Genomic DNA, 15,253 nt, shown 5'->3' with positions numbered 1-15,253 from the left:
TTGTTAAAACCCCTGATAGCTTGATAGCTTAACATTTAACCGGAGTAGTCATTTTAAACTTTTGTCATCCTGAGCCATTTTTCACCAGGAAGCTTAAGAGAGACTGCAATGTATAAAACAGATGTAAGAAAAGCTTTCATTTGGAAGAATAAAATGGCCCTTTTTTATCTTCCATTTTAAAATTCCTTAATTCTTCACGCAAGCAACCCCTCCTAAGTTCCCCACATACTTTTTGGGACTTTGATGAAGGCCAGTAAACAAACTTTTAAATTTAGAGAATGATTAACTGTCCTTAGCATGTCGAAAAATTATGTATAGACAGAGAAATGATGAAATAAATACTGAAAAACATTTACCTCATGTTAAATATGTTAAAACTAGGAATACATGTAACTTTCATCTGTCAGAGCTGACCAGTATATGTGTTACTCACGTAGGCCCAAACTGGCACTTTAGTCAAGAGAGTTAAATACCCTTGGGCTTCTGAAATAGCAAAAGAGGAAGTTTATATGTTGTAAATGCTATTCTGTGTTTTGCTCTGTTGGTGGGTACTCATCTTAATTAAACAGTATGGTCAGTAGGGAAGTAATTCCTAATGTTACTTCTAATAAGCATTGCTTAGGATTCCCCTTGCAGAGTTTATAAAATGTTGTTTTTTTTTCAATTATAAATATATATCCATTTTTATTTAGCATATACATTTTCTTTTTTCTTTTTAATTAAAATTTATTGGGGTGACAATGGTTAGTAAAACTATATAGGTTTCAAGTGTACAATTCTGTTAATATATCATCTATATATCACATTGTGTGTTCACCACCCAGAGTCAGTTCTTCCATCATGGTATATTTCACCCCCTTATCCTCTGGTAACCACTAAACTATTGTCTGTGTCTAAGAGTTTTTGTTTCTTCATTTATTTGTCTTGTTCCTTAGTTGCTTTCAGTTTTACATCCTGCATATGAATGAAGTCATATGGTTCTCAACTTTTTTTGTCTGATTTATTTTGCTTAGCATAATAATCTCAAGATCCATCCATGATGTCACAAATGGTACTATTTCATCTTTTCTTATGGCAGAGTAGCATAACATAGTTTTAAAGTGAATATTTTAGGATGAAATCAGATATTAGAGCAAGGACATAATTATTTTCTTCAGCCACATAGAAATATAAATAAATAGTGCTATATGTGTTTGGACATGATTTGTCAGGGCCTCAATTGACTGACTCAACTTACACAAAATTTTAGAAAATTCAGAAGGCCAAAATTACCCAGTATAATTTTATCTCTAAATGATTACTATTATGATTATTACTATTATTACTTTATTAATATGTCAGAAATTCTGTCATCAGGGCATATTATTTTTTTAAATATCTTATTTATTTATAAGAGGAGCTATATATTATAGGGAAATTGAATTCATGCATATTTTCTAATAAATTGTTTATTATATCCTTTCACAACAATAGAGTTGCACATAAATAATCAAAAATAGTGTTCAAGAAACACAAGGAATGCAGTGATTACAAAAGTAAACTGTTGAAAAATGCTAATTAAAGTCAGATGTCAAAAAGGGAGTGGAAGTAAAAGTACTGAAATTTATTTTGAACATTTAGAATGTTCATAAAACTAGCAGGCTTGTCATTTCCAAAGTGGAAAGCTCCTTGACCAATATTTATAATTTACATTTTAAAAAATATGAAATATTACACTTCAAAATATTTAGCCTCATTTCCTCATTTTTATTTACATATCTTTGGATGACTTTAAAAAGTAATTCCTGAAAGAATACTGAATTTTTTTAAAGCCTTGAAGAATAATGTTATTTAGGAATTAATAATTCTATGTGTGTTCATTCATTCTTTAGTGGTTTTGCTTTGTTCCATATTTTCTCTGGATGGCAGATTATAGGATTCCTTATCACCCACCCATGTGGTTGTGCTAAGCGTTTCATTCTTGAACTACAAAATATGGTGGTAACTTGATCCTCTGCCATTTTATTTACTAGATGTTAGAACTTGACAAGATAAATTGTCATAAAACCATAGAAGACAGTCTTTCATAGGTTAAAATGAAAAACTAGGCATTTTCAGTGTTTTTCCTTCTCATTCCTTCTCCAGACATGGTAAGGATCCTGTGAGAAATAGTATATATATATATATGGGTTTCGACTGCAACTGTTTTCTACATGGATTCAGTTCACTGGAAGAGAGAAGTGTTTTCTTTTCTTCCCCCTGGAGTGAAGATCAAATTACAGATGGCTGATAAAACTTATATATTTAATAGTGTTCAGTATAGGACTGACTCTTCACAAACCATTCCCATAATTTCTCATAAATAGCTTTTTCCCCCCCTCTTCAAAACTGTAAATATTTTTAAACGCAACCATATTTTGTAATTTCTAGGACAATGATAGTTATGGTTCCATGAACTTGGGCTTTTTGTATCTGATATATAACACTCCCAAAAGCCAAACCTTTGTCCCATCCCATTACTAAGCATCATTTGCTTATGGCCACGTTTTCTCCTGAAACACGGCAGCTCATTTTTTCCCCTCCTGACTTGATCACTTCGAGAAATTCAAGTGGAAAATCACTTGGGAATTTAAAGGAATGAGCTATTGATCCTTCAGAAAATGTTAACATCTTATCTGTTTCTCTAACATCCAAAGATAATTTTCTTTTACTCAGTCAGTGATTTGTGTGCTACTTGATCATTTAATCTCTGATTTTTAGGTGCCTCAATTGTGAAAGTGACAGTGATGTCTTCCTAATTGATTTTGTTATTACAGTAGAGGTCTTGCATTGGTCTTACAATTTGACTTTGCATTTTTTTTGTTTAGTGTATCTCAGATGGGTTTTCCTCATTCTTTTATGAGTTAAAATAGCAAACCTCCCCAAACAGTACTCTGGTCCACTCAGTCAGTTTTTCTAAGAAATACTTAAATATGCTGTAAATCTACAGTTACAGTAAGTGGCATTGGCTAGTGATTTGATTTGAGAATTGGGACTATGGTCTGGATTTACTCTTTATGCATTAACACAGGTCAAATGGACAGGGACTGCATTTAAATCAGTAATGGAAGGCTGAAGGCTGTCTTAAACCAATCACATCAGTTTTCCCCATGACGGATTGGACCCTAGGGGCAGCCCTGTAAGCATTTCTCTTACATGAATGGACTCTATAGAGCCTAGAGTTTCATTCATAAAATGGAGACTGAAAGGAAACACACACACACACACACACACACACACACACACACACTCACACACTCACTCTCTTACTCTCTGGAATGTTCATTTATACAGAGCTGAAGGGTGTAGTGTTCCATCAGCTGCTGCTTTTGCCAGTAGACTGGAAGTAATGATTAATGCTCATTGGTCCTGCCTGCATGTAACCCGACACTATTTATGGCCTTGCAGCGTTCCTAATGTATAGTGAATGAGAAGACAACATTCTCAAATCAGAAACATAAACAGGAACTGGTGGGTCTGAATTCCATTCAAATATGTCATTTCAGCCACACAGTGTTTGTCTAACTTGAATTTTACAGGCAGGAAAGGGGGAAGGGAGGGTTAATCTGCATGTGAGTTATACTGGTTTTAAAAAGGGAATTAGAAGTGGGAGGAGAATGTACTTTGATAGTGTGAGAATTTTAGTTTCTTTTTAAAGAAAACAACCAGGATGCTTAGGCTCAGAACTGCGTATTCAAAGTGGATGAAATGAACAACGGTTTTCATATGTGCAACTAAGATTTGTAATTAAATAAGACAGTTTAAGTGTGTGTGTGTGTTTCATGAATGTGAACAGAAGAGAGATAAATATTATTTTTTAAAAGATTAGATTTAGAATATGTTAGAGAATTTTATTTTTTACACTTAAAGAATTTCTCTAGATAAGTGAGTTAACTACTGGGTTGTCGGAAAAGTCATGACGTATTTTTTCTATGTTTTTTTGTTGCAAAAATGCGTCATGACTTTTCCGACAACCCAGTAGTTAACAGTTTAGGGGAACAGAGAGACTTCTTTATTTCATAAAATATTTTTACCTAACATATGAATAGCTTAATTTAAAACCTTTTCAAGGAATTTTTGTCAGATTAAATAGATGATTGTTTTTATTGTGAGTGGTTTGTGTGTATGTGTATGAATTTTCTAGTTAATTGTTTCTAATTCTGGAAAATTTTACAAGGATAGATATTCTAAGATACACGTGAAAAACAAACAAAACCAAACCAAAAGATTGACAGCATGTGTTATTGTGATTTATTTACTATTCTCTTAAATTTAGAAAAGTATCTCTGCCCCATTCTGATGATCTTTTCAGCGTGTAGGCCCGCACAGCTCACTGCCTCATCCACATGTTTTTGTTATTCTTAGCATTAAAAAATAAAACCACCCACTTTGTATGACACTGAACATATTATACTGAATCCTGGGCCTGATGCCTGTTTACTATTTATGTCACATTGAGCATTGCTTTGTTACTTCTTTTGTCCTCAATTTCCTCATTTATGAAAAGGGCCAAATCTCATATTTTTCTGTTTTTGTCAGGATTAAATATGGTTATGTTTGGAAAGCTACAAATATAGCATTAGTTGTAGAGGCAGTAGGAAAGGATTTCTGTTATGATTTTATCTTGACTTCTAGAAATATCCTCACAGACTGCTAGTGTTTGAATAAGATGCCGTTGTTATTTCTCATATTTACAAATACACTTTTTGGGGCTAGAGGAGATAAGATGAAATAAGAGACATATCCTTATGTGTAAACGATCACGTTGTGCAGGGCAAACAAGGTACTGTGCTATTTATTTTGCTGTTTCTGACAGTGAAACAATCATACTGAACTTCTCACTAGTAGTTGTCATGTATAAAGCAAGTAGAATAAATTGTCTGAATCTTGTGGTGATCCAAGGAGAGAGGAAAGGGCGAGGACAGAGCAACCCATGATGCATTTGTTTCAAATCACGTAGATTCTAGAAGGTGAACGATTCAGTATTGAAGCTCAATATTAAAACTTCCACCTCTTCAGAATTTTTCTGTGGCCTATTTTGTCAGCTAAAGGCATCTTTTCTTGTATTCTCTTTCAAACATCTATTAATTGTCAGAGTACAAAATCTAATAAGTAGTCCAAGTTAAAATTGTGCTTATATTTTTCCTATCACTTCAACTTTATTTTTTAACTCTAATAAAACCTTCCAGCCTTGCAAAACTCATAAAGTTTTGAGTTAGATCAAATAAACTATCTTGTTTGAATCTGGTCATTATTTATAAAGAACACTGTCCGCTCCCCGAAAAACCCAGATGCTTACAAGAGAAGTTTATCGTTTTGTAAGTAAAATTCCACACTGTTATTTCATGTTATATAGCTTTTAAGGTTTGTTTGTTTTTTTAATTTTTATTCATTTATTTATTTTCACATTATATAGTCTTTAAGTTTTAAAAGCATCTGAATGAATGCAGATGACCGCATTCCTTTTTTTTCTTTTCTTTCTTTTTTTTTTAAGATTTTGTAAATACTATGCTAGCCACATTCTCTTTCTGACTTTCCAAGTCTGTCAACAGTAGATTCAATACACCTGAGCTGTGATGGAAGCAATAGATAGCTCTGCAGATTTTATATATTCATAGTTTACTACAAATCCTAATGGCAAAGATCCCTGCAAAGTGCAAATGAGGTAATACTAAATTCATCACTTCCTTCTTAAGATTGCACTCAACTCCAACTTTTCTGCCTTCACATGAGATTCAGTGACTAAGGTATTATATGTACATAAAGCTTTTGTGAGTGACAACCCATTGGCCTTATACAACTGGACTGTTTTGGTGTCACACTTGCTTTATTCCATTCAGACATACTAACATCGGGCCTTATTTTTAGAGTTACTTACTTTTCGGTTTGATCTGTAATAGAGATCATGTGGGGATAAAAAATTTCCTCCCATTAGCATCCTTTTCAGGAAGCATTATAAAGTTTTCTCATTAGCTACATGAAATCTATTCGTGTACAAGTGGAAATAGCAGAGTAAAAGGATGTATGTGAATGAATTTGCATTTAAACACATATTCATAAAACTCCTGTTATTTATGTACTCTAGAAAACCTTAGGATTTTAAATATTTAACTGAGATTGCCAGGAAATGAGGAAAACAACAAACAAAACAGTAAAGTATGAAGTTTAGCCAGATAAAACTTAGGCACTATATGCCATAATACTTATCTTGAATGGAATTGGTGTCATTAGTTCTGGATACAACTCAATATTTCTTTAGATAATAGATACATGTTTTTGAAAAACTTGTTAAAACTCCTACATATACATTGTAATACACACATGCACATACACACATTTTTCACGAAGCGTATGTCCACACACACATTTTGGCTCTGGACATTTACTATGCCGAGGTACCCACCATCATAAACATATAATACACAAGTTGAAGTGCACTTGATTTTGTCATATCACCTCCTCAAAGAGTTAGTCATGTGTATACTCAATCTGTCCTTGCTTTGGACATGCATATGAAAGCAAAATCTTATTCAAATGCAACATCCAACTTATTCCTACTTTGCTGGCATTTCTCATTTACTTTTAGACACTTACTCTTAAGTTATCACACTGATCGCTACAGGAATGTAACTGAAGCATCCAGTGATAGGAGTTTTTTCCCTCCATGTTCAGAGTTTAGAATCTGAAATATATCCAGGTTTGTATACTATTTTATAACAAATAATTTCAACAAACTGTAGGGATGTCTCTAACAGGTGTGACAAACATCTTTTTCTGATCTGGCCTGGTGTTGCTACTAGAAACTTTAGGCAAACCATGCCCTTCACAGAAACCTTCGTTCTGTACTACTAGGTAGCAAATATGCAAATCAGAGCAGTGTCTAGCAGTATTATATGTGCAAATTCAAAACTACATGTTGTGGTCAAACACTTGGTAAAACTTCCCAAATCAGTATTATGTTTCCCAATATAGCTTTAAAATGCAAGTCAAGAGAGAGAAACCACCTTTTTAGGTTCACTTAGTTTAAAGAGAATTTTAACAATGTTAGTACAGATGAAGACTGATGACATTGGGTAACAAGGAGTGTTAGTTTACAACTCTTCTTAACTGCCCCCTCCACTGACTAGTGCATTCAAATGACAACAGCGCTTTCCTGCTTTGAATTTTTACAGTATATTAGATCAGCTTTCATCACCATGAACTCATCTGTGACAAATTATAGGCAGTTCAGTTTCTGCAAGCTGATTTCACCCAGTACTAATGCCATGTTGTAGGGCTCTTTGATCTTTAAGTTTTGAAATAATAAAAAATCCTTTGTTTTAAATTGAATTTACATAATTTGATTTACAGATAAAATTGAAAACTTTTTATACCAAGGTTATTTAGCATCAAATGTCAAGAAGTGATACCGTAAAAAGAAGCTGAAGAGAGGTGTCTCCAAATGTTTTTAAAATGCAATGGAGATTCTCAATTAAAATTGATAAATAATACACTTATAATAAATTCAAAATTAATAGATTTTCAATATCACAGGTTAGTAGATTTGTGAAGAATACTACAGAATAAATACACTAATAAGCAACAAATCAACCATCTCAATAGATATGTGGTGTAAGAACAGCAAGAAGAAATACAAAATAATTTGGATATATATAAGTATTTCTAGTTTTAAATATTGTGGTTCATTCTGTTTAAATACTTGTGAGGTTCACTTAAAAATAGATTATTTTATTATTAATAATTACTGTATATGGAATCTTTACTATTGCAACATACTGGGTGAAATGTCTATCACTTACCCATATGGTCCTTCCAACAACCCTTTGAAGGATTTCACTGCTATGGTTCCCATTTTACACGTGTGAAGGCTGAGAGTTAGAAATATTAAATAACTAACAAATGTCCTACTCCCACGAAATGTCAGAACTGAGATTCAAAACCTGGTCTAATAAATGGCAAGGTGCACATTTGTAATAACTGCACTATACTAATGACCCTAAGATTATAACCTATAGTTGAGAGCAATGTAAAAATGCCGTCATATTAACATTTGTGCATAGGTTAAACTACAGCTCATCATTGTTGCTGAATTTCGTAAGTTTCATTTTGTGAAAAAATATAAGTAAGCACGTAGGCAATGCCTCTATTGCGTTCCACAAAACATTTGCCTTTGAAGTCACCGCTTAGCTAAGTTGGGTCTTAGATGAGCATTTAGCAAAAGTTAAAATGTAATGCCAAACTTCATTGGCTAGATTTTTTATTAGATAAGGTAGAAATGAAAGCAGCAGGCAATTTAATTAGCAGTAATTTTTCTGGGCAAGTCATTACTTTGATGAACTTCAGAGCAATGTTTATGGCTCCTAATTAACCATGTTAGTCATTTGATTGAATAATCACTTTGGAAATGTTTCTACAATTTGATTAGAGTCTGACCTACTCTGATAGTCATAAATTAACTGATATCACTTTAGGGTAACATGACTTTAGTTACTTTAGGGGAATAAACTCCTATTAGCCATATTTTTTCAGGCTTCTCTGGACTGTAGGAAAGACACTGATTTTAAAGATAGACTGGATTTAAGCAGTGCTAGCCCAGTGTCTCAATTTTAAGAGCTAAATGTTCATTTTATTCACTCTGGGGTATAATAAATAGTATTAAGAACTAGCAAAGACACAATTATATTCTCATGATTTTTTTTTCCCCCTAAATTGCCATTCGGTGCTATGTGTTAGAACTTTGATCACAAGTTGGTCCTTTGGAAATGTAATGGAGATTCTGGCTTTAGACTTATTATCTCATTAATTTATCACACATTTTAAATCAGTATACTTTAAATATTATAGAGTAATAAATATTACAGGTAAGTGCAACAAGAAACAAGAAATCAGCCCGTTCAATAGATAACATGAGTATAAGTGAAATTATCCATCAAATCCTATCTTCGATGTCAATGTCTAGCTTTCCAGGATTATGTTTATTTTGTGTTAGAACACTTCTAAAAGAGGTTCCTTTAATTTTGAATGGTGGGTTTCTCAGAAACACTTGCATTTCCACCCTTTCTCTTTTTCCCTCCCTCTGGGGAGGAAACACTATGTTTAGTTCCACACTTATATATAATAGAGTTTAGCCTATACGTTTTCCTCTAGCTGCCTCCAGAGCCAGCCAGCTGTTTTACAGCCACACTCCAGCTGGGCAGCGTCAGTAAAAATATTTTGTGTCAGGGTGTCAACATTGGTACAACAAAATGCTTGCTCCTAAGCAGCTGTGGAGCTGATGGCAGAGTCATTCACACTATCCCTTCCAGCCGCAGCTGCTTAGAGGGACTGTATGCCTGGTAATAAATCAAAATAATGTTAAAAATCAAGTTGAAGTACCATGGGTTAAAATGTTGGGAGAAAATGGATTGCTAACTATTTGGTAACCCCAAAAGATCAATTGCATTGCCACCTATCATAAATTCTGATCTCAGGAAACAAGGTTAACGCTGCCTTTCATAGGGTCAGAATGTGTACTACATAATACTTTATATAAAGAAGGCGTGATATAAGAAAATGTTTGATCATGAGTTTTACACTCTCTTCAACTGGTAAGCTATTGATTCCTCCCTACTTTTAAATGTTTTTGCTATTCATGGATTGCCATTAAGATATTTTTGACAAAACCACATAAGACAAGCTTTCTGTGGGGAAAAAAAAAGTGTCATATTTTGGTTGACCTTCATCATGACACAAATTTAAAAAGAAATAAGATAGATTTTAAAAATGGAACATTCCAGATCAAGAAAGAATGACACCTGGGCCAAACAGTACTAGTTATCTATTATAGCGTGAAAATCCATAGGTGGATTGCTAAGAAGAGATAAGGGCCATTAAGTTCCAATTCATTGACATGCTCTTCCTTACTTGTTAGGTCGTGTGCTTATTCCACGTGGTGGCAAAGGACATGTTCTTATATTAAGTAGCACACACACATACATTTTATAAATTTATTTTTGTATATGTCATTGAAAAAGCTTTAGTAAATACATACAGAAGTGAGAATTAACTTGATCACATATATTTATGCCTCCCTATAGAAACTATATATGAGTCCAGGTTTGTGGGACTTAAAACTTATAAAATTTGGGGAACCTTCTCTAAGGAAAAAAAAAAGTGAAATTCTATATACAAAATTAGGTTCAGGGCCTCAGAATGGACTCTTGCAAGTGCAGAGTCCTAAAGTTTAAACCTCACTGGTTTCACTATGAACCCACCTCTGATTATGTGAGTGAACTTCTGTGTTCAGAATCAAAGAAGTTGGCACTATTGTAGACTTTAAATAGCATCTGATGCAACCCTTTATTTAATAAAACAATGACACAAAATGGCTTGTTTAAAGTCATGTAACTTAATTAGTAGTGAATGAAGGACTTGAATTTTAATCTTTCGTTTTATATTCCATATTTCTTTTCCTTTTTCCTCTAAGCTACTGAACCTATTAAGTACACAGCCATCAATATGACTCAAGTTTAACTATTAACCAAGTTTATTTTCTCAGCGATGAGTTAATTAGGTCACATTGGCAAGGCCCCATTCTTAGGGTAATAATAGTGTTTGCTATGACATTTTTGGATTTCTGTTTTATAGCCTCATTGGTTTTGAGTATGACCTGTGTGTTTAACAAAATGAAAAGCCAGTCATGCTTTTTTATCGAGGGGGAAAAAAATAACAGTTACCTTAACGAGCTAGAGTAATTTTAAGAGATTTAACAATTTTATCTTTTCACGATTGTATCCAGTGTTCATGACATAAACTACGAATGAGTCTTTTATTGATTTTTGCTTTGAATGCCATTGGATATACACATTTATTCCATACATGGCCTGAAACATATTTTAACTCATGACACTGTTTGTTTCCAGGACGCCATCGCATTCATGTGGGATTGCAGGTAGAACCAACTTTTAGCATAATTGATGTGGATAAAACTTTGAATTCCCATGCCTGTTCAAGAGAATTGGTTCAACATGATCAACTTCTCATTCTTCCATTTCTCATGTGGGCCCTGCCTGAAATGTGTTGACAAGTTTTCCTCATGGAGACTCATGTCACTCTCGGTTCCTTTCCTAGCTGCACTGTGTCCATTGTCACAGTCTGTTTTCAGCTCCAGACTTCCCTGTGACCACTGTTGTTTGTTTCCTCTTTCAGAAGTGCCTAGCTGCCACTCGATCTATATGAGGCAAGAAGGCTTCCTGGCTCATCCCAGCAGAACAGAAGTTAAGTTTTCCATTATTGAAATTCCTTATAAATACCTGTCAAAATCATCTGACATCCCAAGGATGTAGACGCTTCATCATTATATTTTATGGGAAACATTGTTTATGTTCCCTAAACCATTATTTTTAAACTTTATCTTTTTAAAGTAAAAGGAAAATTGATCAAGTTGTGGTATCTTGCATTTGGTTGTTAACATGAAGTGTCCTGTGCATATAAAAAGCTGAAAATTAGATTTCTGTGTTCATTTTTGCCAACAACCACCTCCTCTTGAATTTGAACATGTGCTTTATGGATTACCCCACCTTGTTACTCTTTGCTGAAATGTATCTTTGAGGAATTTTCAATTCTGCTTTACAGCCCTAAGTCATTGTTTTGAAAATAAAACACAGTAGATTTAAATATATTTGACTTTAAATATCCTGGAATTTACATTTTTGGACAAGTAATTGTTAAGAATGGAAATTCACATTAAGAGCCCGAGAGAAGGAGTTTTTAATGTGGACGTGTTTATGGTAATCATGGTGGGAAAGCTTTGATCTAATGGACTTTGTTTGATTCCTGCAAAGTAATGAATAAACATGATTTTACCTGGGTATAACACTCATTAAAATATTTCTAGAAATATGTGCATGGTTCATGTTGTAAATACTCTGTGTTTTCAGTAAGATGACTTAGATGCATTCTTAATCTAGGTTAAGTCTAGTATTGGTTGTTTTGTATAAATTATATTAATAGAAGTAAATCCCTTTGTTTAAAGGATAGTATAATGAGCTGATAAATCTAAAATATATGAGACCAAAAATTTTGCACAATGCAATGCAATTATTGTTGATTCTGTTGTTATTAGTATGTACCCCAGCATAAAGACAAATACATTTGTGAACTAAAACTGTGACTGTGTGAAATTTCTTCCTGGTGATTAAAGATATCAACCATTAAATAAAGGTCTACAGTCAAGGATGTTTGGGGGGGGGGGATATTGTGAAGAGCTGTTAATTTATTTTGCATTTTTTTCTGTGGGCTTATAGCAAAAAAGGAAAATTGAAAAACAAAACTGTTTTTAACTACTACATTGGCTATTGAAGATAAAAATGTGAGAAGCCTAGCCTAGACAAATATTTCTCCAAGCAAGGGGCTAACCCGAATTTGTTTTAGTTCATCAGGGCAATAATGCAAAGCAAATATCAGTAATTCACTTTGATTTCCCTCTTGTCTCATTGAGTAATAAAACTTGGAAGAAAATGGAAAAGGAGATAATATGTTTATAAGTCCTAGGTTTGCCAGTGATTAGGTGAGCTCTATGCTTGGGTTAGTAATAATATAAATAGCTAATTCTCATAATATCACTGCATATCAGGCACTATTCTAACTTGCATATATTAAAGCATTTAATCCTACAACACCCCCTATAAATTGGTTTATTATTATCCCCATTTTATTGATGAGGAAGCACATACAGGGGTTAAATAACGTGTTCAAGTTTCCAGAGCTGAAAAATGGCAAAGTCCTTTTCTACCCCAATTTCTGTGTTTAGGATTATATTTTAAATTGTGAGCCTCATTTCTATCATGAATAAATGTATCCCATTTCCCTCCCACAGGTTGTATGTTTGAAAAGGGTCCCAGGCAATTCTATGATGATACCTGTGTTGTCCCAGAGAAATTTGATGGTAGGTGTTTCATTGTGCTTCAAGTTTTGATCACCCTCGCCTCTCTTGAAAACAGTCGACATCCCTACTTAAAGATTTCAATGCACATCGCTTATGATTCGCTCAGCTCTTGCCTAACTTTACCTTTTATAAATTATCTTTCTTTCCCCCATTAGAAAGCTTTTTTTCTTTTTTCTCATAACCTCTCATTTAAAAAATATAACCATCATGTCGTTCTTGCTGAGCTTTGTGGAGAGGAAGAGGGTCCTTTCCATTGCCCTGCTGAGCACATGCAGCTTGTTTTTCAAGATTTATTGAAAGCTGATCCCATAATTAACAAAGCAGAACAGAAAGCATGCTACTGTGGATGCACAGATGACTAATGCAGCCTCTTTCCTTTTATTGTTCATGAAAAGATGCATTATGGAACACAGGAACAACATAGCTGCCCATTTAGTTAGTGATTGTCAGTCCTTTTTTTTTTTTTTATTTCTGGGAAGATGTCCATGACGAATGTGACATGACTTTGTAATTGCTTAAAAAGGAGTTAGGAAAGCATTAACTTTTTTAATATCATGGTCTGTGATATTAAAGAGAAGTTCCCAGATGTTTCTGAGAGGTGTCAAGTTAAACAGAATCTTCTTTGCTTACAAGGGTGGCAAAAGTCGGCATCTACGAGAGGCTTGGGTAAAAATTGAACAGGTGATTGATTTTGTGTTTCTTCAGAGTGGTCTCCATATTTCCTGCTTTGATTGTTTAACAGGAAAGGAGCAGGGGCCCTCTGATTAGCTGATTGCACAGACTTTGGGGAACATGGCTGTACTGACTTTTCGCAGAAGTTTTAAATTGTCATTATTTAAACAGCAAAGTCACGCTCATATTGCTTCTCAGTCTCTCATTAGTTGCTTGTAGACTACTCTGTTCTCAACATTTTTGCTACTCTTATACTTCTCAAAGGGGATGGTAAGCCTGGGGAAGATCTGTTTCCTTAGCTTCCCTTGAAATTGCTAAATTTACTCAAGGTCACAGGTTTAAAACTCTAATAGGGGTCACTTTTTGGCCTTATTCTACAATGTTAGTTTTAAGCTTTGAGTTTCAGAGGTGTGATCTATGTTATTTTTAAACATTAGTGGAGCATCACAATTCTTAAAATACAGCCTTTTCTCTTGAAACAAAGCATAAAGCCTTTACTTCTTGGAATGATCTTTATAGTTTCATTCAGTCTTCCTGAGCTTTAGGAAATCTTGGTGATCAGTATGGGCATATACAGAAGAAAAATAGCTCAAAACTGTAGATAAGATTATTATATAATCTAAAAGTCGAAGTCATACTAATGTTTAGGGAAGCTAACTGTCTTGATTATTTATTCCCTTTGACTTTTAAATACACCTCAATTTTACACTAAGAAAACATTCTTTGGGAGATAGCATCAGTCTTACATTTTGTAAGGAATAGAGAACAAAAAGAAAGAATAACAGAACATTAATTTTTTTCATTGTGCAAGGCCAGCACAATCAGTCACATTTACAGGCAGAAGCAATCTAGAGATTATAAAATTTGATAATGTTTCACTGTCTCCATAATTGCTGTTATTCCCATGGAAAATTTGTAAATCTCAGAAGGAAAAACTGAGATAAATAAAACTGTCATTGAAATCAATATAAAGAGACACTTCTGTATTACCTATCTTAAACCAAAACAACATAATGATTTTTAGCAGCTACTGACAGTAATTTTACTTTGATTTAAGTTTTTTTTTTTTTTAACTTGGGGAATTGGGGGAGGGGAACAGCGCTGGGGAATTGGGGGAAGAGGAACAGACAAGTTGCTGTCGTTTTGTTCTTCTAGTTGTGGAGGACGTTTCTTCACTGGCCCAAGTTGGCACTATCATTACACTCTTCCCAGGCGAGGCAGATCAGTTGCAGGCCTCTGGACGGCCGGCCGCTCACGGCAGCTGCTGGCCGATCACGCTGGCTGCTGGCTACACACGGTAGCCCATGGCAACCCACTGCCACAGGGGCTGCAGCCTATGCCACCGCCGGCGACTCACCGCAGCCCAGCTCCAGGTTGAGCTGTTGTTCAGCATCTTAGCTGTGGAGGGCAGTGTCACTGGCCCTCATGTGTGGGATCCAAACCGGGCTCTCTGGCATCCCAAGCCAGTTCTTAACCAACGCGCCACTTGGCCGGCCCTGGTTTAAGTTTTTAAAGTGTTGTTTTTTCTGTAATTATTTAAAGAGGTGTATATGTGTCTACTGACCAAAGGAAAGATTTTTTAAAAGCTTGTGGTTTGTTTGGTCTGTTCTATAATTCACCCTTAGTGTGAGTAGATCA

General features: G+C 34.5%; 1 protein-coding gene across 5 annotated transcripts in view; it reads left to right on the top strand.

The window, feature by feature from the left end:
- The window catches only part of ETV1 (ETS variant transcription factor 1), a 99,720-nt gene that overhangs the window by 61,047 nt on the left and 23,420 nt on the right, over window positions 1-15,253 (top strand). For all 5 annotated transcript variants that reach the window (XM_019623865.1, XM_019623862.1, XM_019623864.1 and 2 more), the window contains 2 exons: window positions 11,206-11,274; window positions 12,875-12,943. In XM_019623865.1, the coding sequence (XP_019479410.1) occupies window positions 11,206-11,274; window positions 12,875-12,943 (138 nt within the window). The remainder of the gene's footprint in view (window positions 1-11,205; window positions 11,275-12,874; window positions 12,944-15,253) is intronic.

The sequence above is a fragment of the Hipposideros armiger genome, unplaced genomic scaffold, assembly GCF_001890085.2.
Source record: "Hipposideros armiger isolate ML-2016 unplaced genomic scaffold, ASM189008v1 scaffold_568, whole genome shotgun sequence".
Lineage (NCBI taxonomy): Eukaryota > Metazoa > Chordata > Mammalia > Chiroptera > Hipposideridae > Hipposideros > Hipposideros armiger.
The sequence above is the reverse complement of the archived record's forward strand: the minus strand, read 5'-3'. Positions and strand labels throughout refer to the sequence as shown.